At 37.7% G+C, this 21,990-nt stretch overlaps 4 protein-coding genes across 5 annotated transcripts; all 4 read right to left on the bottom strand.

Moving 5' to 3' along the window:
* Positions 1 to 81: 81 nt before the first annotated feature.
* Positions 82 to 2,841, bottom strand: tmppe (transmembrane protein with metallophosphoesterase domain). Of its 2 annotated transcripts, XM_057335242.1 has the most exons (6): positions 2,535 to 2,841; positions 1,703 to 2,447; positions 1,499 to 1,609; positions 1,245 to 1,410; positions 989 to 1,128; positions 82 to 867 (listed from the first exon to the last, which is right to left on the bottom strand). In XM_057335242.1, exons 2-6 carry the CDS (start codon positions 2,418 to 2,420, stop codon positions 677 to 679), a joined length of 1,326 nt encoding a protein of 441 aa, XP_057191225.1. In that variant the 5' UTR covers positions 2,421 to 2,447; positions 2,535 to 2,841; the 3' UTR covers positions 82 to 676. The 2 variants fall into 2 exon arrangements, with proteins under 2 accessions (XP_057191225.1, XP_057191217.1); XM_057335234.1 differs by having other exon boundaries at positions 1,703 to 2,837.
* A 120-nt stretch (positions 2,842 to 2,961) lies between these two features.
* On the bottom strand, positions 2,962 to 3,783 carry mtbl (metallothionein-B-like). The gene is made up of 3 exons (XM_057335253.1): positions 3,651 to 3,783; positions 3,467 to 3,532; positions 2,962 to 3,377 (listed from the first exon to the last, which is right to left on the bottom strand). The coding sequence occupies exons 1-3, from the start codon at positions 3,781 to 3,783 to the stop codon at positions 3,271 to 3,273; spliced, it is 306 nt and encodes a 101-aa protein (XP_057191236.1). The 3' UTR covers positions 2,962 to 3,270.
* A 1,190-nt stretch (positions 3,784 to 4,973) lies between these two features.
* gnao1b (guanine nucleotide binding protein (G protein), alpha activating activity polypeptide O, b) lies at positions 4,974 to 11,071 on the bottom strand. Its single transcript, XM_057342537.1, has 8 exons — positions 10,657 to 11,071; positions 10,466 to 10,508; positions 8,763 to 8,904; positions 7,607 to 7,767; positions 7,284 to 7,412; positions 6,779 to 6,908; positions 6,399 to 6,552; positions 4,974 to 6,296 (listed from the first exon to the last, which is right to left on the bottom strand). Exons 1-8 carry the CDS (start codon positions 10,772 to 10,774, stop codon positions 6,109 to 6,111), a joined length of 1,065 nt encoding a protein of 354 aa, XP_057198520.1. The 5' UTR covers positions 10,775 to 11,071; the 3' UTR covers positions 4,974 to 6,108.
* A 2,192-nt stretch (positions 11,072 to 13,263) lies between these two features.
* tradd (tnfrsf1a-associated via death domain) lies at positions 13,264 to 21,912 on the bottom strand. The gene is made up of 6 exons (XM_057347437.1): positions 21,799 to 21,912; positions 21,263 to 21,310; positions 21,011 to 21,164; positions 20,602 to 20,882; positions 13,898 to 14,024; positions 13,264 to 13,789 (listed from the first exon to the last, which is right to left on the bottom strand). Exons 2-6 carry the CDS (start codon positions 21,281 to 21,283, stop codon positions 13,491 to 13,493), a joined length of 882 nt encoding a protein of 293 aa, XP_057203420.1. The 5' UTR covers positions 21,284 to 21,310; positions 21,799 to 21,912; the 3' UTR covers positions 13,264 to 13,490.
* Between the last annotated feature and the right edge of the window lie 78 nt (positions 21,913 to 21,990).

Genomic DNA, 21,990 nt, shown 5'->3' with positions numbered 1-21,990 from the left:
AAATAGATGACAAACTTGTAAGACTAGTCTAAGCAGTTCAACCGGCCCCTGTTCTAGGCTTTATTGGGGTCTAAAGTAGAAAAAGCCTATTTTGAGACTGACGTTTTGCAGTAAGAACCTTTAATCACAAAAACCTAAAATCACTGTAGACTGTTAATGACATCCCTGATTTTCACATAACTGACAGTTGAAACAGTGCAATAAATTTCAGTTTGATTACGGTCGTAAATATGCATCACAAAGAAGATAGTAGGCCTGGATAAAACAAATGCATGTGCATTCGTTAAAAAAAAACGGGCACTTTGGAATTGAAATATTTTCATATTAAAGTGCTTGAATTACTCAAATATTTTGGCAAACAAATACAATACCACACTGAAAAAGCTAACAGGCTTGAATCTCTTAGGTTGTCCCACACTGTGCTGACTCGTGTACAGTAAAACAGGCCTTTTCCTGTCTGTTCCTTTTTGCCTGTTGAAGTCAGCTTAGTTGTATTAATTACTTTAAAATATTTATATTTACATATGTGGGTAGTTGACAGATATAAATTGTGACATAGCAAAATATGGTTTATTTGTCAACTACCTATGTATAATTGTGTAAAGTATCATGCAGCAATGAGGTCATGAAATTGTTTAAGGGAATATATTAATTTTAACCCTGTGAGTATGTGGTTTCATGCACGTTTCAGTATAATTTTTGTGATTTCTGAATGACTTGCAATTCTCATTGGAATGCCATAATAACCCGTTCCAGGAGTAACATAGACCATAGTGTGTTCAGAGACACGGTAGAGTCCACAGAAAAATGGGTTTGCCAGAAATGCCAGGATGGTGAGGGGGAACAGCTGACCAGCATGTGTGTGACCTACATAACACAAATTAGCATTTTACGCCCAGTTAGAGATGAATTTGTCATTGGCAAATTGCAACAGTTTGTACTTAAAACTGCACTTTAAAAAAATAATTGTGAAGACCATAAAATGTACCTGAAAGTACCAAGCTGATGTCTGGCCTTTGCTGAAGAGCCTGTTTGGCAGCATGGGGTTGATGTGCAAGAAGAATAATGGGGCTCTCTGCACTGCAACCACTGAGAGCTTTCTCAACATCCATGCCATGGCCTGGGTATCTTTAACCAAAACAACACTTTCATAAGCCCATCAGCAAATCACATGAAAAGCACAACATTTGTAAATATTCAAAGAGTCGTTTTGTTGTTTTCTAAGACTTCAGCTATTGACTAACCGCAGCATACGGGCCTCCAGGTCATCGATGCCCGCAAGGCAAATCCAGTCTTGAGTTTGTTCAGGGCGGAACACTTTTGCATGACTGTTGTGAAGTGGCTGAATGCCCATTGAACGCAAAAGCTCAAACCAGCCTTCGACATCTGCAGTGTAGTAGTCATGATTGCCTTAAAACCACACACACAAAAAATTGTTATACATAAATCAGGCATATTGTTTTTGCCTTATTTATCTTGCATTTCTACTAAAACTGACCTGTAGCGAAATAGGAACCCAGTCGAACCTTTATCTGTCCCAATGGTTCTGCAGCGCTCCTCAGTCTAGTTACCTGAGAGTCCGTCAAATCGCCCACAATGACCACCACATCTACAGTACACAAAGATTCAGACAAGATATGTTAAATACATATCAGCATTTAAAATGTTACAGTGAAACCTCTTAATGCTGTGATGTAGTCACCTGGATCCAGCTCATTCACCATAGTAATGATGCGCTGCAGTTTGGTGTAGCCTATTGTGGGTCCCAGATGTATGTCTGACAGAAGCACCAGCTTGAGTCCACTCAAAGACTCAGGAAGCTTCTCCATTGGGATCTCCACATCAACCACCCGTGGAGGCTGCGCTGCGTTTACCAAACCATACACTGCCAATATTGCTGTTAATATTAATGCCAACACTGTCTGGCTGGTGGATCCACTAGCTACCACATCTTCAGTGGCTCGGCTGTGTGAGAGAAGCCTGCGAAAGCGATTTAAGCATCCGAAAACCACCAGGAAGAACAGCAGGATTACATAAATTCCCAAACACGAGAAACTCAGTAATGAAAACCAATGTGGATCCCTGTCCACGAGGAAAAACATACTAAAGTAGCTCCCATGAACGAGAATAAGAAACAGCAGAACAACAAGACGCCAGCATCTCTGCGGGAAGGTAGGCGCAGCTCTGGTCCCACACAGTCTTCTCACCACACGTTTCCAGATGTGAAGCGAGCCGAGAAGCAGAAGGGAGTTAATGAAGAGAATGAACTGAATGCGAAACAGCGAAGCACGGGTGTTTTTGTCAACCTGCTCTGAGATGAGTGTTCTAGATATTAGCATAGAGAAAAACACAACCCCCGATGCGATTCCGACTTTCCCCTCGGCGGAGAGGCGACCGAAGCCGAACATACTGGCCGTCATGTGCTCGGTCAATGACACCTGCGATGACTATAACAAATACAATGCACTCATGTTTGAGAACACAGTATACGAATTATAAGAAAGCCTGTCGTACCTTTCAATGTACATACATACCCCGTATTTAACATATACGTTATTCTCTCAAATGGGTCAACAAAAGTACTTCCGCAGATGGCCGCTGCCTGATAAGACTACAGTCATAGCGCCTGGTCAGAAAAGTCATACAGAAATTGCCCACTAAAGATATAAACATAATCTATTCACTTGCCATTTTTAGCGAAACTCAACATATTAACATCATTTTTTGACATTTCCTTTCTAGCTTGTAAGTGAGTGCGTGCGTCTCTGTGCGATAGTATCATTGGCCTGTAGCACTAAAGAGGCGTGGCTAATGTGACGCTCTTCATCCGGATTGGATAGGTGCTCACTATGGATCACTGAATGTGATATTGGATTGGCTACTTTTAAAACAATCATCACCAGTACAATTAAATGCAGCAAATGAATTAAATTAATATTGGTTGTATATTAGATATTTTTAAAAGATGACACATTTTTTTCACACATTTTATTGCTTTTATGAAATTTAAAACAAGGTTTGATTTTTCACACTTATTTGACAAATTTTAGATGTCCATTTAGGTATACATTATGCGTTTGTGTGAAGGGTTACTGTAGCTGTCCACTGTATTGACCTCTATGCGTAAGCAGGAAATATGTGATACAGTTCCATTCGTATGTCAATCTAATTGACAAATAATCAGCACGACAAAGAAATACAAACAGTCAAGTAATTACGTCATAGAATATGCGTTTAAGCACGACATGTCAGAGCTCTTATCAATTACATTCATTTGCAGCAGTGTGTGTCGCACGATTTCTCCTTGTCCTTGCACGCACTCTCACAGCTCTTCGTACCCTTGCTGCTGCTGCATCCAGATGGACAGCCAGTGCAACCTACCGAGTCGAAACAAAGCGAAATTTGTTTAATTCTGCAGAACCTTGGACGTACCGATTTTTCCCCCTGTGCTAGTTATGCGACTCACTTTTCTTGTATTTTGCGCACGTGCATTTCGTGCATTTGCAGTCCTGCCCGCAGTTACACGATCCAGCTGCAACACAGACAGAATGGTCTTACCGCGCCATCGCATGTTGTTGTTATGTTACTCCAAATGTTATTCTATAATGAGGTAGGCTAGATGTGGTTATAGATGTAGTTCATATACTCACTCTTAGAACAGTCACACGGGTCCATTCTCCCCACTTTAATTCCAAAGATTACGTGATGATTCCGTGGATGAATCTGGCCGTATAAATAGCGAGAGCTGCTGGTGTGTGCGTCACAATTACGTGTAAATGTCATGTGAGTGCGCTCGAGAATTGATTGTATCTATGTAAATATGAAATTATTTATGTCAGTGGCGTAGCCACCTAAAAATAAATGCAGATTTTTTTTAAGTCTTAAGTTAACCCTTTGGCGCGTATACGATCACACCGGTGTGATTAGAACATTCGGCGCTTTGGCTGGCACTGAGCCAGAGACAGACTTACTCAATCCTCTCACATATCACAACTATGCAGTGCTTTCAATCACATAATGTTTATTTTAGGCTTCATACATTTAAATTCACGTGCTGTAAATGCGGCACAAACAAACAGCGCCCGCTTATAACTGTTAGCTCAACTAACGCGATCATTATAAAAGTGTTTAAACAACAAAACACATTCATATACACATATTTGACAATCGGAATATCAGATATTTCATATCATAGTTAAAAAGTTTGTGAATATTTTGAATAAAAAAGAAAAATTACGTAAAAGCAATACATCAGTCATACAGCTGCTGTCTTCTGCGGTGTGTCTGTCACATGATAAGCAGTCAATTGACGCATTCAAGGTCAAGGCCACGCCGTCTCCCCCTTTGAGGCATTATTAACGGTACTGTTTATGTGTTACGGCGTTGTTGTTGTTGAATGTAATGAATAGTTATATTTGATAATTTATATAAATATAAAATTTATATAGTTTTATGGATATGTGGCGAGTTTAGTTTTACACATCAGCCCAGTGTATTCTGTAACGTTATATGCAGAGTTGGGGTTTTTGCACTTTAATCTGTTAATAAATGTGGCACACCCAGTTTTTCAAATGCACACCCAGAGTCTCTTTTCTGGCTACACTACTGATTTATGTATATGTAATTATTGGTATGTATGCCTTTAAAGGGATTCACCCCAAAATAGAACATTATTTCATCATTTACTCACATTTGTGTCATTCCAAGCCTGTATGACTTACGTTTTTCTGCAGAACACAGAAGATATTTTGAAGAATGCTGGTAGGTAAAAAACTGCCCCTTTGATTTCCGTTGTATGGCCACAAAACAGATTGTGTAAAAAAATTTTTGTGTTCAACATGACGGTAAATAAAAAATGACACAATTTTTACTTTTGAGTGAACTATCACTTTTACATTTTAAGCTTACTGCAGGTTAAAATCTATTAGAAACCACGTTCAGACAAATCAGGACACAGTCACTGCTTGGTGCTTGTGTTTTTTCCTTTTAATGTAAACATTTTATCGGTCAGTCAGAAGATTAAAACCAGCAGTACAATGCTGTATACCCCAAGGGAGGAAAAGAGAAAATTCAGTGCACCAAACAAAAAACCCATTCACAACAGAGAAACAGGAGAAGAAATCTGGGTTAAGTAACAGGTCATGAGTGAATAGACTGTGCATGCATAACACACACACACATCTGTACACATTCACACACATTACACAATCGGATCAAGAGAGTGAGATAAAAAAGAACTGATAGTTCATTCATTTAGTGATTCAGTTATATACAACTCCAAATTACATTTCTCCACCTAAAGTTTGTAAGCTAGTTAGTTTGTCTCCATAGCCCTACATTGATAGGGTGCACAAAAAGTGGAGCGATGCAACATATGTAAATACGTGCATTTGTAGTTCAATAAATAAACTACCGCATAATTTATACAGAAGAGAACAACTGAAAAGATTGTTGAACTATTTGTGCTCATGTTGAGTGAGAATGTTGTCAACTTCACAGTTTGTGCTTCATGAACTGTAAGGTATTTTATGTCACAGCCTGAAGCCAGTGAGCACAGACCCAATAAAGGGGTAAGGGCTGCCCCTGGACAACATTCAGTTCCTGAAATGACATTCAGCCCTGCCAAATGATTAGCCAACCAATGACATATATGTTGCATTCAGTATTTTAGATATTTTTAGATATTAGATTTAGAAAAGCCTGCAATAGACACCGATCCTTCTGAATTTATTTTTTTGTTAAGAATTACATCAGCACTTGAATTGAACAGAAACAGCAGAGAACTTTGTGTGTTATCATCCGACAAACACTCTCACTCGTTGTGACTGACACCCACACACATGCACTCATGCTTAAAGCAACTATGCCCGGCCACACACATTTTACACTAAATACATTATTTCATACATTCACTTCATACATTACTTACTCCAGCAATGCACTTACTAACTACAAAACAAAATAGTGAAAGAAGGGAGAAATATTCTAAACAATAAACTTGACAGTTGTGTCAAGTGATATGAATAAGAGAGTGCCTTGGCCAAAGTCACAGGGGTGCCAGTTCAGTCACTTATTACAATATCGAAGGGCAACAAGTGGATTTGGAGCTCAATAGAGGCCACACCCACGTAGGTTATTGGCGATGATGATGTCAGTGACAGCATCAAAGACCACTTGGATGTTTCCTGTGTCCGTAGCACAGGTTAGATGACAGTAGATCTCTTTATTAGGAGAGCGACTCTTACTTTCAAACTGGCTCTGAACATATGCAGCTGCGGCTTCAAATGTATTTGGACCTATAGGAAAGAAAAAAGATGATTAATTCTGCAGTCAAACACTGCTTTCAGGCTTTTTTAGGTGTTACATTTTTTCTATATATTTATGCTTGATTTGTTTACCTGTGTATTCTGGGAAGCAGATTGTCAGTGGAGATTTCACAATTTTTTCTCCAAAAAGGTCTTTCTTGTTGAGGAAGAGGATGATGGAAGTGTCAACAAAGAACTTATTATTACATATGGAGTCAAAGAGCATAAGAGACTCATGCATACGGTTCTGTGGAGAGAAGGGCGAAGATTTAGATTAAAACAGCAAATTAATTAAATGAGCATTTAACTTTCAAAGACGTTTTTCAGTAACTTGTGGTTAGTAAATACAATAGGATTGCTCTGTTAAACAATATTGTTAATTTATCATTGAATGTAGTTAATATACCATAGTCTGAGTATTCAAGTTATATAAACTAGCAGGTGTAATCATAAGTTTGAGTTTATTAGCTCACCGTGGTCTCATCTTCATGCAGCATTTGGTCGTATCCACTCAGGGCAACACAGAAGATAATAGCTGTAACATCCTCAAAGCAGTGAATCCATTTTTTTCTCTCTGATCTTTGTCCCCCCACATCAAACAGCCTGAGGACAACAGATCACACACACTTTTAGGACACATGTAAAGCCAAGTACACACACGTGCACACACACAAGATGCCTGATCGGTCTAACTCCTGTACATTAAAAATACAAAAGAGGTCAACCAAATCTTCAGCTTTTTTATTTTTACAGTCTGAATACTGAAGAGTGAATTTAAGATCCCCCCATTTCTTATGCTATTTATTTAGCGTGTTCAATAGATTTATTGACAAACATAGAGTGGTGTCACCACAGAGATCTTTGGCACTTTAGAGTGCTTTTTACGACTCAATTCTTTTCACAAAATAAGCACTAAACATTTAACATGTAACTCAATAATTAATATTAGTAAAAATTAGACACTCATTAAATAAATACCTAAAATTGAGGTTCTTGAAGCAAAAATGTGTTTCAACAATGCCAGTAGTCTTAACTCGAGTTCTAAGAATATCCTGTTCAGTTGGAAGGTAATCTGGAGATCCAATGCGCTGCAAACAGTCCAAATAACTGAAAAATAGGAAACACAAACATCAAATGTATTTGTAAATGCTCAGAAATACAACAATATGTGTGCATCAGAAAGACATGTCTTGTACTGAAGAAGACAAATCATATATATTTATTATTTTTGCATTACAGCTGACCACGATACAATCATTCCATAACCTCATTGCATTTGTGTGTATAAAAGTGAGACTCACTATTGGGCGGAGTCGTTGAGCTGGTACTCTCGTGAGCGGTTGAAGCAGGCTTGAGTTCCAGCATCAGCCCACAGACGCATCATGGCACCCAACAGTTCTGTTGAGTATGGCTCAGTGTCTTCCATACGGCCGACCACATCAAATACCATCTTACCATCCGCCTAAAACATATCAGTAACATTATTTTGATGTTTTGACTTGTATGTTTAAAATAACTTATTAAATGTATCTAAATACATTTATGTACTGTATATAGAGCTCTTCCAATAGTGTAGTGCTTTGATCAGCACTATGATCTTTTATACATTCATTCACTAGATGTCACTGTTGCTCAGTTCATCCTCTGAGAGGTCTTTTGATCAGGCTTAATACAAGGTAAGTCCTCCAAGTACAACTCAAACAAGGTGTGCACAGGTACATTAACTGCAGAAAAAAAGTCTGACATATTTTGTTCTGTTCCAGGCATCAATCTACATAATGGCTTAACAGTAAATAAATAATTATTATCCAGATATGGATTAAAGGTGCAGTTTGTATTAACCGCCGCTAGAGGCGCACGATCAAAACGTGGAATGATAGGATCTGTTGTCTTCAACTCCACCGCTCATGGCCATCAATCAGACGGGAACGAGAAATCATGTTAGCGAATGAAGTAAGTTTTATAAATGTTGCGAATAATTGTGGTCCATAAATAAGTGACTGCTAGAAAAAAGCTAGTGCCTTCCTAGACGCTAGACACTACTTCCGCATTTGTCCACGACACTACTGTCATGCGGTTTCTACGTCATCACTACGGCCCAGCCCCGTGTCACTATTTAGAATGGCGATTTTCTCACGATTTACAAGTAGTTGTAAACATTTGAGATATTGTAAGTACTCAGCTGAACAAAATATATAACACTAGCCTAGTGGTTTTGGGATATTTTACTGCAAAATTGTTACAAACTGCACCTTTAAGTGACTTGGTTAATTAACTGAGGTAAGATACATCAATAGCTTTTAAAATGACTATCCATCAATAAAAGATTCAAATTCGAGTACATCACAATATTTAATGTATATCAGACCTCTTACACTACTGTTTAGAGTTTAGATTTGATCTTATTGGTTCTCACAGTGCATGTACACATAAGTGAGAGCATGTATGTATACGTACAGCTCTGTCCTTGTCTGCGTACTCTATCCCAAGAGTCTCCATTGCTCGCAAGATGGTGGCAAGGCTCTGAATAGTGTTGCTATAGACCACAGGTTTAAACTGCTTTACATCATCTCCAGAGAACCCATCTTCATGGATAATCCTGACACAGAGACAACAGAGAAGAGCCATTACAGAGACACATACTTACCATACAAACATGGCAGACCAACAATACTGACACAAACATGTGCATATACAGTAAAGTCCAAATTGATTGAAAGTGAAAATACTTTTATAATTAGAGTGAGTTTAAATTAAACTTCATATGAAAAACGGATGATCCAACCTTATTTTAGAATGTTTCAAATTCAGTGTACGCAAGATAACCTGTCCTTTTGTACAATGTGTTGCCAATGGCACAAAGTAGTTTACTTTGTCATAAGTGACTTTAATAAGAAATTACTCAGAATCCTAACACTTTAATATTTATGAATTTTACATCACAAACATTTTTCTAAATACTACAATACTGTTTAGCTTCATCTTTAAATTAGATAAATCCAAGATCTTCAATATGGTGAGTACTGCTGGGATATATTGAGGCAAAAGTGGTAACACTTTACAATAAGGTTTAATTTTTTAACATTAGTTAACACGTACTAACAATCACAAATCCTTAGAATACAGCATTTTAATCTTAATATTAGATTAAGATTAATATGTCAACATTTTCTAATACATTTTATACATTAAAAGTTGTATTTGATACATTAGTTAATGCATAATGAACTAAAATAAACAATGATCAATTACTTTTGTAGTAATTAACATTAACAAAAATTAATTAACACTGAAAAAACGTAGTTCATTGTTTGTTCATGTTGCTGTTGTTTGTAAGGTAATGCATAAAATAATATCAATGAATGGATGCTTATTGTAAAGTTAAATAGTAAAATTGTTACAGCAAAAGTAGTATAATTATAAACTATGCAATCTGTTGTGCTATGTCCTTCTGTAGTGTTTAAATTGTTGATCATTTTAATGTTTTATGTGAACGGTTAATATGTAACTATGCAATAACTGTCTAACTGTAATAAAAAGTTCAAATGTAACTGTGCCTCAAAAACTCAAATCATATCATATTTGTTGTATGTGGGTGTTTTGACCTTCTTATATAATAAATAGTATTCACGTATTAAACATTGAATCATATGAATAAAGGAGACAGTGTGGTTTGAATCTCTCGTGTAGTTATGAAAATGTAAGGTTAGGTGGCACACTCCCGGTAAATCCGTTTAATGGGCGGATAACGCTAAACGAGACTGCAGGGATCAAGCACTAAAAGCCACCCATTAAGATTAAAACAGAGAAAGATTCTAATGCCCCACACACATAAACTGTCTCTCTCTCCCTCTCTCTGTCAAATACACGCAAAGGAAAAAGAAACATTACACAACGTGGCAAAACACACAAGTGTCACATGCCAAAAACGGGAGACATTAAAGAACTTTGGAAAATCAGAAACAACAACAAGCCATACGCCCTCAGGCTTCACTGCACACTTATTCACAGTGGGACAGACAAACGCACAGCGCTGTCTCATGGGGTATCTTGTGTTTCAGCACTACCACCCTGAACAGCGCAAGCCAACACTACTCAACCTTTAACTGCTCACTCCACGCTATAGTAGAACATGGCCGAGCACCAAATATTTTACTTACTTCATCTGTTTGACGATGGTGCTCTTGCCTGACTCCCCTCCGCCTGCAAAGACACGGGCTGTCAGTGCTGTTTCACACCCTCACACACACACACACACACACACCTGCAGAATCCAATCCTTATTCAATCCACTCTGACAGATCATATAAAGCAGTCACTCAGACCCCGAGACTTTTCTCGAGCCACTTACCGAGCAGCAGTAATTTGACATCTTTGGCTGCGCTTATTCCGTCTTCTTTAAGGTTTTTCTCGATGGCTCTGCTCCGCTCCATAGCGGCGCGCTCCTCTGCGCTTAACGTGCATCCCATCGCAAGACCGAGAGCTATATCCCAAAAAACGTCTCTGCCCACACTCTCCTCTCTTGCCTGCTCAGTCTGCGTAGCGTTGTCAAAGCATCCGAGCCGGATTGAGGTCAGGGACAGGCTCGCACCTCGGCCTCTCGATCGGGATGAGGTCGTCCTGCTCGCGCTCCGGTTCACGGGTGTCTATAGGGCGGCGGCAGTGACAGCCAGCACGAGCTCATCTCATCCTGTAGTTCCCTCCTAATGCGCGAGGGGCAAACCCGCGCTGACGTCACTGCGAGAGAGCATCTGCTTTGTGACAGCCCTGGTCAGAATGCAAAATAAAAACGCACCGAAGTTATTTGATTTGTTGTATACGTATTGCAGTTGTCATAAGCATTATTGTGCATGTCGTGTTAAAATGGCATTGATAAACAGTTTACTGTTTTAATTAGCTTTCAAAAAGCATTATATTTAAAATATATATAATATATATATTTATTGAGAGGAATCCACACGACTAAGTACAGATACCATAAAGTACGCCTACAATAAACAAAAAAATCTGAGGATTTCTCTGCTTAAGGGGATAGTTCACCCAAAATGAAAATTCTTGCATACTCACCCTCATGTCATTCCAAACTTGTATGACTTACTTTGTTCTGCAAAGCACAAAGGGAGATATTCTGAAGAATATTGATGCCCAAACAACATTGGCCCCCATTGACATTCATTGTATGGACACAAACCCACTGAGACATTTCTCAAAATACATAATTTTTTAATTGTTTCTTACTTGCCATGGCTAGCGCAATCCTCTAAAAATGCTTCCACAACGAAGAACAGATAAACCAATATACAATGCAAATACTCAAATCATTGTGTTTATTTTGCAGAGCATAGGCACCCCCCACCCACCACAATCTTTCTGCTCTAAAAGAGTTCTGTGGATTTCTCTAATGCCTAACCCCTGAGCCAGATGTTCTGCTGCTGGATTTTAGATGCCAACATATAATAAAGCTTACGTGTTTGCACTTCAGCAACTTCTATATGACCAAGATGCTTTAAAAATTCACCCATTGAGTTTTTATATATCTTTGCAAAACTCTGAAGATGAATATTGACACTGTTTTTAATGAATTCAAATACATACATACTGTTAACACTGACTATATTATAGAACACTCAAATCGTTCATTAATTTGCCAAGCATGGCAAATGGAAGAAAAAACACTGTGCATTTAAATAATGTCTGTTTGTGACACAAAAGAGAAAACACGCATATAGAAAATGAAAGATGCATAGGCCTCTATGTGAAAATGATTGGCATTTTTGGCGTCACAAACACACTTCACTCTGGTGGATTACTTTACTGAGAGCAATATCAAACCACATAGCCTGCTTAACATGCTTTTATCATTATTACATGGGTGGGGACAGCATCATAGACCCTCCTCCATAAGCTGTAACATCACAAATATGCTTATATATCATTAGATAATTATATCCAAGTAGCATATATAAATATAATTTGAGTGAAACACAATGAGGAAATGTCAATATTCTTGAAAATGTGCATCAATGTGTAACCTTCATCTTGAAAAACAAAGCCCTGAAAAGATGACTGGACAGGTAAAACAGAACTGTTGGGTAACATTTTCTCTGGTATTTAATCACTAGGTTTTTCATAAATGAAAATGTTAGATTTCACTCTAGAAAACGACTAGCAGCTTCTAAATCCCCATAACTAAAATGAATGTGATCTCTTAACCATATAATACTTTAATGGCAGGTCTGTGTGATGCTTTAATGGAGAAAGGCCTCATCCATTTCATTAATCTGACCACCCTCAATAGATACCATTAAGCTAAAAATTAATTTCTAAAAATAATGGCATCTCATATCAAATAAGAACACAATCAGATCCAGATGTTGACTTTTTTGTTTCTGCCAATTTTTCAATTGTTTGACTGATGACTTTATAATACCTACAGTTTTCCAGGTTGGAAAATCGCAGACGTTTTCTAAAAGCTTGAGCTTTGGACAAAGTAGTAATTTTATGTAATGTTGCATATTTTGATTGAACTTCTTAAAGCAAAATCTATTCCAGCAATGTTCTTTAATGCCATCTCAAGTCATATTTACTTTTTGAAAAAGCTTAGATCAAAATAGGTGGCGTATACCTAATGGACAGTTTTATAGACCTAGATTTGAACTAGACAGCTGCATAATAGAAGTTTGCTCCTTACAATTCGATTGCTCAAGTGGTGGTTGTCTTTAAGATTGATTGAATTAAAGAGTGGTGCCTTCATCAATAATAATGGAAATTTATTTTTTAGAACTGGAAATATTAAAAGTGAAATCTACATCTATTGTATGTTCATACATATGTGCTATGCAAAATGACAATGAAGCTGAATCCAAACTACATCTTATACACATGATGACTCTGGGATATTTCTATTCCTTATACAATACATGTTATGCGATAACGTAAGAGCCTGGAGTTCTACAAATACTGTATGTATGAAACACTTTATTTAATAGCAATTGATTTGGAGGCAGATAGTTGAAAGCGGGTGTAAAACAACTTTAAGTAGACACATTAAATTGTTCAGGTCATGATGAGATCACCAAAAACAAACAAACAAACACGCTTTTCAGTTTTCACTGTATATTTTGAAAACAGTCAGACACATACGCACAAAAACAAACAAAATACACATACATCATTCATAAGGGCTCAATCTCGTGGCTGAATGCCCAACATGACCTCTGCCATGGTGATCATTTTTGTCTCCTCTAGTGCACTGATAAGGCGGCCCAGCTTGGCACTCCTGCCTTCTGACTGGATGAAGCGTCCAAGCAGTTGGTAGGCCTGTTCATAAAGCCCTTCCCTCTCATACTCATAAGATAGATTGTCGATAGCCGGGCCTTTCAGAGCGCGGCAGTTCTTTTGTAAAGCCCTTCCCACTCGTTTCCAATCCCGTCCCACATGAGCAGCAAATCGCTGTTGGTCTGCAGATGTCAACGGCCTATCGTCTATGAGCATTGGGAAGGGCAGCCAGACACATAAAACAAAACATATTTAGTGTGAAAAGTCATTTTTGAAAACAAATCAGTTAAGTTAATGCATTATGGGATTTTTACCAAACACTCTTTTCTGAAACAGAAAGCAGTTCTTGGGTACTTCCTGTTGTGGCTGACTGGGAGGACCGTAGCTGTTCTGCAGCTGCTGCTCCAACTGTGTGACCTCATCATCTCGCAAACGCACAGGCTACAAAATAACCATCCATTAATTCACCCAATGGCACCCTAAAGCAGTTGTTCACTATATAAACTAAAAAATATGACATATTGAGAGCTGACAGACTGAAATTCTGATGGGACCCTCAGAATGCATAGATACTCTTTCACTGTTTGCACACCCGAGCAAGGCGGAATCCTTAAACTAGACTGCTTTCAAGAGATGCTCCCTAGATTTAAAGGGGCGATGAATTAAGACCTCATTTTAACCCGAGCTTTTGTTGTATAAAAGGGAATCGTATTCAAGCTAACATCCTGTAAGTGTCAGAACTGAAAACGCCCTTGTTACTGAAATTACAACTGTTATTAACACGAGGCTCAGCAAACGCCAGGTCCTGGAATGCACCTATCCTATGGTTGAACACCGCCTCCACAGAAAAATATCAATGACTACTTCTCTAGCCCCGCCCACTGGTTCGCGAATGACTTTAGCCACACATAGTACACACTCCCGCATTTGTGATGATTGACAAACTGGTAACCATAGCGACATATTTTTCGGCTAAAGATTCATTTTGTCCGTCAGCTTAAACTAAACTTCTGATATGCGCTGTGTTGTGTTTATGCTCGGAAGGCTACATCACACAGCGCTCTTTTGCTGTGTTGCCATGTTTGTTATTAATAAGCGCTTTTATGCTTGTTGTTTGGTCGGCACTTAGGTCTTAATAAATGGTCTGTTGCAGATTTGAAGAATTTTGGTCTTATAAAATATATAAACAATTAGCATTTTAAGGTTTTTTGTGTCTGGTCTTTATTTGATTATTTTTTCTGTGAAGATCTGGCAACCCTGTCACTTTAGCGAAGGGCTCTCGAGAGCGGCTAGCCCCGTGTCATATGTGCAAAAGTGAGGACTTCTTTCACTGTTATTTTTATTTAGAGCGACCAAGCAACAAACATGCAACATTGTCGCTTCCTTCGGATTCTGATATTAGGAATGCGTGGTTGAAGTTTATTTTTAAGTACGCTCCTGGGTGAAACATTGAGCATTTTGGATCTGACAGGAATGGCGCAGCAATCTTATGTGAGTAAAACATATTTGTACTATGCGTCACTATTGCTTTGTTAGAGATCGCTTGATATGTCCTGATAATGTGTAACCTAACATTACGTGTCTAACCAAATTCACAGAAGGCTCCAACTAAGTTTACTACGCAAACTGCTATCCAATCATAGCAGTGGGCGTTTACTTCCAAGTCTTCAATGTGGCACGCCCATTAAAACCGGGTAGAAAATAGCCTATTACTTATTGATTTTGATGTTTTCGAATGTAAAAACCACGCAAACACCATAAGTAGACCTCAGACAACAGTATAAAATAATAAAAACGGCCAGTTCAGGACACCTTTAAGACATTCTGATCACCAAAAGCCCTTTGGATTTCTTCATAAACAATTCACAAAACAACTTTTTTCAGCCCAACATTTTGTGAGTGATGACTGAAAAGTGTATGTTGAATTGTTTTTTCCTTATTTGAGAAACACACTGGACAATTCTAGGCCATAAATGTGGACCTCTAAAAATCACTTAAAAGCTGCAGAAATCTTTTCAGTTTTTCTCAAAGCTCTCTTTTGTCATACATAGGCTACACTACCGGTCAAAAGCTTAGGATCACTTATTCATTCTTTATTTATATTTTTTTCTACATTTTAGAATAATAGTAAACCCATCAAACCATGGAATAACACAATTGGTGTAACTGTGGGAAATATACAGTATTGCACCAAAAATAACATTCTAGCATCTTCAAAGTAGCCAATCTTTGAGTAGAACTTGCAAAATCATACCTAGCATTTTCTCATCCAGCTTCTTGAGGTTTTTTAATAGTATTCAAGGAATTTCCATCTATGCTGGACTCTTATTGGCTGCTTTTTATTTCGTATTTGGTCTAAGTAATCCATTTCAAATATATTTTTTAAATAAAAACTGTTTAATATGCTGGCACAATTAAATTTTTGTTTACAAAAGTAATTTCAAACACTGAAACATACACATAAAAAACAGAGTAAAAAGGCTTTTAAGATCATGAGAAATATTTTTGTCAAGTGATCCTAACCTTTTCACCAGTAGTGTACAGTGCATCCGGAAAGTATTCACAGTGCTTCACTTTTTCCACATTTTGTTATGTTACAGCCTTATTCCAAAATGGATTCAATTCATTTTTTTCCTCAAAATTCTACAAACAATACCCCATAATGACAACGTGAAAGAAGTTTGGTTGAAATCTTTGCAAATTTATTAAAAATAAAAAACGAAAAAAGCATGAACAAAACTCACAAATCTGTCTTCTGAATTTGAAGTTGCAGAAAAATAGTCACAAATGCGTAAACTGGCATTTACAAAATACATTGGCAGATACAAATGCATAGCACATATTTACATGTTTTCCTAGATTCAGATTTGAGTTGCAACCACAAATAGGCATCTACAACCTCTCAAATCTGTCACTGCAGTTTCAAATCTTCCCTTTCATTGTGGAAAAAACACAATGAAAGGAGTTTTTTAAATCACTAATACAGTATTTAATTTAAGATGAAACTCTAAATCAATTAATACATTTTCCTTAACAAAAATACTACTTACGTCCACTTTTTTACTATAAATTAACTTTTCTCTTTTATACTTTTATTTACTGCAGTATATCTTTGTTCTATGTTTGTCCTTTATTATATATTTATTGCTTTTCTACCACATCTGCAAAATTGAATTTCAGGTACATACTGTATGACAATAAAGATCTTGAATCTGATAAGGGTGGTGTATAAATTAGCAACCTAATTAGCAACCTAACTTACCTGAAGCAAGTTGGCTGACGATAATGATCAAAATTAAAAACAGAAAATATACAATCAGCCTGTCATTGTGTAAGGCTCCTATATCAGAATGATCAGAATCAGTTCTTGTATAACACTGAAGGGGTTTATTGCAATAACAACCGACTGGATGCATTATCCTGCAGCTAGTAATTATCACATGAGAAAATAATTGTACACTAAATATTGATTAAATATTTTTAAGCTCATCTGTTAAAAATCCAAACCTTCCATGAGAAAAAAAATTCCAGGTAAACCCACAACCCCAATACTGTATATGGTGGCATTGCACAGTCCTGCATACAATTTCCATTCATTTTCAATGTCTTTACATATTGAAAATAACAAAAATATATAAAAAAGTAGAAATAGCTTAAAAGTGCAATAATGGTCAATAATACATTGCTCACTGAATTTAATTTACATTTATATTATACTACAAAGAACGTGTTTTTTAAATATTAATATAATATTGGTAATATTATAACTAAAGAAATAATCATTCTCAAGGGTTAGTCTATAGCATCATAATGTTGAACTGTGTAAATGTAAATTTTTATATAGTATATTAATGAACATTATAGTATACATAACGGAAAATGTAGTCATCCATTATATTTTAAAACAAACCATAGTACTTAATGGAATATCGATAGTATACAGAATGATATCATTAAAATACATTACGAAATGATATTATGATAGTATAATTCATGGAAAAGTTATTCACGATAGTATACATAAGTGTGATGGTTTCGCTTTAGTTGAAAACTGTTTTATTTAAACATTATTTAAACTATTATTTGCTAGATCCTTTCATTGTGATTTTTCCTGCCATTAGGGGGCGGTGTGGCTCAGACACATGACATCATCAAATGCCGTTCTTTCTCTCGCCTCTGAGCTTTCAAGTGCACAAGTTAGTTTTGCAAAGGGTTTATAGAGAAAGTAGTAGCAAAAGTCAAGGCGGTAAGATTTGAAACTGCAGTGACAGATTTGAGAGGTTGTAGATGCCTATTTGTGGTTGCAATTCAAATCTGAATCTAGGAAAACGTGTAAATATGTGCTATGCACTTGTATCTGCCAATGTATTTTGTAAATGCCGTTTACACATTTGTGACTATTTTTCTGCAACTTCAAATTCAGAAGACCGATTTGTGAGTTTTGTCCACGAGTGCAAATCTCAACATTCAACTTCAGTTTTTTATAGGGATGCACCGAAACGAAAATTCTTGGCCGAAGCCAAACATGATGTGAAACACTTGGCCGAATAATACCGAACACCGAACATGGTTTTTTGCATTTCTTCTATTTATTAAGCTATTTTTTTCACTATTGCACAAACGGAATAGTCAAAATGTGCTTTTTATAATTTGTCTTGCTTTTCAATAAAATACAATATAACTTAATATAAAATTGAGCAAAACAGTAAATTCAAACAAAAAATTGAGCCCTCTCCCTTCATGAATAGCCTATATTAATTAGGCCTATAACTGACTGCTAAAAGAATGTAATGTAAGTTACTCTGTACCCCTACAACAAAACAATTCATTAAAAACTGTCATTCCACATTAGGCCTATAAAATAAAAATACGAATAAACTAAAACTGTTGGATTATTATAGGCTACATTGCAAAATGATTTGAGAAAAAAAAAAACATCCAATGCAAGCAATTCTGACTGATGCTGACTGACAACCATTTCAGTTCACGTCTCTCCTCCAAACTCAGAAGGTGCACAGAACATACTTTGACAAGTTGTTAAGTACAGGGAACTGTGCACGCGACCACTGTATGATGTCAAAGGATGTCGCGAGCGGCGGGACTACTGTCAGACAGCCCGCTTCAGTCTCTCTCTCTCTCTCTCTCTCTCTCTCTCTCTCTCTCTCGTCATGTTCGGTAAAATTTATTCGGCCATTTCACACATTCGGCCGAACACCGAACTTGCGTTTTTTGCTATTTTCGGCCAAACATTTTTGGTGGCCGAACATTTGGTGCATCCCTAGTTTTTTATTTGACAAGTTTTCACATTGGGGCTGTGAGTGTACATTTTTGTGTACGGGTACAAATACTTACTTTACAAGTTCAAAAATTAAAATCTACATGCCCTCAAGTTTTGCTACTGACATATCTTCATACTCTCAAGCTCCATCAGGATGGATGGGGAGCATCGGTGCACAGCAATTTTCAGAACTCTCCAGAGATGTTCAATCGGGTTCAAGTCTGGCTGTGGCTGGGCCACTCAAGGACATTCACAGAGTTGTCCGGTAGCCACTCCTTTGTTATCTTGGCTTTGTGCTTAGGGTCATTGTCCTGTTGGAAGATGAACCTTCGCCCCAGTCTGAGGTCCAGAGCGCTCTGTGGCAGGTTTTCATCGAGGATGTCTCTGTACATTGCTGCATTCATCTTTCCCCCGATCCTGACTAGTCTCCCAGTTCCTGCCGCTGAAAAACATCCCCACAGCATGATGCTGCCACCAACATGCTTCACTGTAGGGATGGTATTTGCCAGGTGATGAGCGGTACCTGGTTTCCTCCAGACATGAGTTCAATCTTTGTTTCATCAGACCAGAAAATTTTGTTTCTCATGGTCTGAGAGTCCTTCAGGTGCCTTTTGGCAAACTCCAGGCGGGCTGTCATGTGCCTTTTACTGAGGAGTGGCTTCCGTCTGGCCACTCTGCCATACAGGCCTGATTGGTGGAGTGCTGCAGAGATGGTTGTTCTTCTGGAAGGTTCTCCTCTCTCCACAGAGACATGCTGGAGCACTGTCAGAGTGACCATCGGATTCTTGGTCACCTCCCTAACTAAGGCCCTTCTCCCCCGATCGCTCAGTTTGGCCGGGCGGCCAGCTCTAGGACGAGTCCTGGTGGTTCCAAACTTCTTCCATTTACGGATGATGGAGGCCACTGTGCTCATTGGGACCTTCAATGCTGCAGAATTTTTTCTGTACCCTTCCCCAGATCTGTGCCTCGATACAATCCTGTCTCAGAGGTCTACAGACAATTCCTTGGACTTCATGGCTTGGTTTGTGCTCTGACATGCACTGTTAACTGTGGGACCTTATATAGACAGGTGTGTGCCTTTCCAAATCATGTCCAATCAACAGAATTTACCACAGGTGGACTCCAATCAAGTTGTAGAAAGATCTTGAGTAAGATCAGTGGAAACAGGATGCACCTGAACTCAATTTTGAGTGTCATGGCAAAGGCTGTGAATACTTATGTACATGTGCTTTTTCCGTTTTTTATTTTTAATAAATTTGCAAAGATTTCAAACAAACTTCTTTCAAGTTGTCATTATGGGGTATTGTTTGTAGAATTTTGAGGAAAATAATGAATTTAATCCATTTTGGAATAAGGCTGTAACATAACAAAATGTGGAAAAAGTGAAGCGATGTGAATACTTTCCGGATGCACTGTATCTATAAGTTTGATTCTTTATAATGCTGGAAGTTATGTTCTTTGTTGCTATAGAGCTTAATCAGTATCAATCTCTGTCTGAATCAAACATGTATGACTATACGTGTCTTTGTTACCTCACAAACAGTTTACGTGCCCCTTGAAGAAAATAATAAAATTATTTAAAAAACACAGCATGACTTATTTCATCCCAACAAGTGTTGCATGTAATTTTAGTTTGTCTTAAAATGTGTGTAAATCACTCTTGGCCTGCAATTTTCAAACTCTCATTTAAAATGCTAAAAACAACAAATGCAGTGGTCATGCATAAATAGACACACGCACCTGTGATTGCTGTACATGATCTAGGCAGATCCCCAGATCTTGTAGACTGTGGTCCAGCGTGTGTACACCAGCTTTGAGTTGTGTTTCCATGGCAACCCCATCAGGAAGAGTCAAAAGGCGTGAAGCATGCTGGGACAGAAACTGAAGGAGTGAACCAGATGCATAGCTCTCTAGAAATCGCTGACAGCAAGGCATGGTCATGAACTTCAGTTCCACTCCGAGGAACGGATCAGCATCATGCAGCTTCAGGATTTCATACCCATCCATTCCACCCGCAGAATCTGGATTAAAAGGCAATAAAAATTTGATGTATACACAAAACCCACTCAGTCGGCACTTTACCATGATAATACAATTAGTTTTTTTAACTTTCATGTTATTTATTTGTTTATACATACATGACACATACCTATAAGGGTAAGCTTAATAACCTTGAACAAAATGAATTTCCCTTGCTCATCTTTGTAAACTGACAGAAGGTTGTGTGCTGGACTGCTACACCCCAGAAAAAGTACTGCACAACCTGACCAAGCACGATCACTCATGTTGGTTTCATTTAACCTCTGCAACACAATGAAAAAAAACATATAAGTTAATTCACATGCTCTAACATCTGGCCAAACACACACAGATGTACACTGCCTACATTACAATCATGTACCTTTGTGTCTATGCTGTCCATCTTCCGAGCAAACTCTGTTCACAAGACCTGTCAGTGTAAAAAAAGAAAGAAAAAGAAAGCTTGTAAGAACTCCTCGAGTACCTTTCTAGTAAAAATACATGATTTTGTCTTAACCTTCCTACAGTGTAACCACTTCCTTATAAAGTTGTGAACTCGCTGATTGATACTGTTGTCTCTTCTGACCGCAAATATAAATTAGGTCAAGCGATTGTTACAAATAACCGACGCACATGTTTACAGGTAACGCAAGACTGATCGACGCGCATGCGTCACACGACAAAACTATACAAGTTATTTTTTTTACAATTTTTAAGAGGTTAACGTAGTTGATTGAGAGTCTAAAGAAGCTCGCACAAGCGTGTATTAATGGCTTTTTATTTTTATACATTTACGTGTTTACATCAACACAAGATTCTCCGTCTAAAAGTCTCACAAGACAACTTGATTGCATACAACTATCACAGCGAATATAAAACAAACGGCTTGTTAACTTAGATATATTATAAATTACTTACACAACGAATCGGTAGATTTTGAATAAACGATAAGAAGAACTAAACAGGACTAAAAACTTCACGCGAAGAAAACTGGAGATGTCGAAGCAGTCTTGGCCGCTTTAAGACACACCCACTACAGTGCTCTAAGATTGAGGTGATTGGCTTAGAGGACGCCGCATTCTATGGTGATTGGTCAAATGCTCCACGTCT

The sequence above is a fragment of the Triplophysa rosa genome, linkage group LG1 (genome assembly GCF_024868665.1).
Source record: "Triplophysa rosa linkage group LG1, Trosa_1v2, whole genome shotgun sequence".
Lineage (NCBI taxonomy): Eukaryota > Metazoa > Chordata > Actinopteri > Cypriniformes > Nemacheilidae > Triplophysa > Triplophysa rosa.
Note: the sequence above shows the minus strand (reverse complement) of the source record. Positions and strands in the feature narration are given on the sequence as shown.

What these genes read in the sequence shown, in the direction of transcription:
- tmppe (XM_057335242.1), bottom strand. Translation starts at nt 2,420, where the DNA reads ATGACGGCCAGTATGTTCGGCTTCGGTCGCCTCTCCGCCGAGGGGAAA. An exon ending in GGGTTCCTATTTCGCTACAG is followed by an intron (nt 1,411 to 1,498) that starts GTCAGTTTTAGT and finishes TGTGGTTTTAAG; the next exon opens with GCAATCATGACTACTACACT. An exon ending in CTGGAGGCCCGTATGCTGCG is followed by an intron (nt 1,129 to 1,244) that starts GTTAGTCAATAG and finishes TTTTGGTTAAAG; the next exon opens with ATACCCAGGCCATGGCATGG.
- gnao1b (XM_057342537.1), bottom strand. Translation starts at nt 10,774, where the DNA reads ATGGGATGCACGTTAAGCGCAGAGGAGCGCGCCGCTATGGAGCGGAGC. An exon ending in TGTCAAATTACTGCTGCTCG is followed by an intron (nt 10,509 to 10,656) that starts GTAAGTGGCTCG and finishes GTGTCTTTGCAG; the next exon opens with GCGGAGGGGAGTCAGGCAAG. An exon ending in ACCATCGTCAAACAGATGAA is followed by an intron (nt 8,905 to 10,465) that starts GTAAGTAAAATA and finishes TCTCTGTGTCAG; the next exon opens with GATTATCCATGAAGATGGGT.
- mtbl (XM_057335253.1), bottom strand. Translation starts at nt 3,783, where the DNA reads ATGACATTTACACGTAATTGTGACGCACACACCAGCAGCTCTCGCTAT. An exon ending in CCCGTGTGACTGTTCTAAGA is followed by an intron (nt 3,533 to 3,650) that starts GTGAGTATATGA and finishes TCTGTGTTGCAG; the next exon opens with CTGGATCGTGTAACTGCGGG. An exon ending in GTGCGCAAAATACAAGAAAA is followed by an intron (nt 3,378 to 3,466) that starts GTGAGTCGCATA and finishes TCGACTCGGTAG; the next exon opens with GTTGCACTGGCTGTCCATCT.
- tradd (XM_057347437.1), bottom strand. Translation starts at nt 21,283, where the DNA reads ATGGACAGCATAGACACAAAG. An exon ending in TGGACAGCATAGACACAAAG is followed by an intron (nt 21,165 to 21,262) that starts GTACATGATTGT and finishes ATTGTGTTGCAG; the next exon opens with AGGTTAAATGAAACCAACAT. An exon ending in GTTTCAGAAAAGAGTGTTTG is followed by an intron (nt 13,790 to 13,897) that starts GTAAAAATCCCA and finishes CAATGCTCATAG; the next exon opens with ACGATAGGCCGTTGACATCT.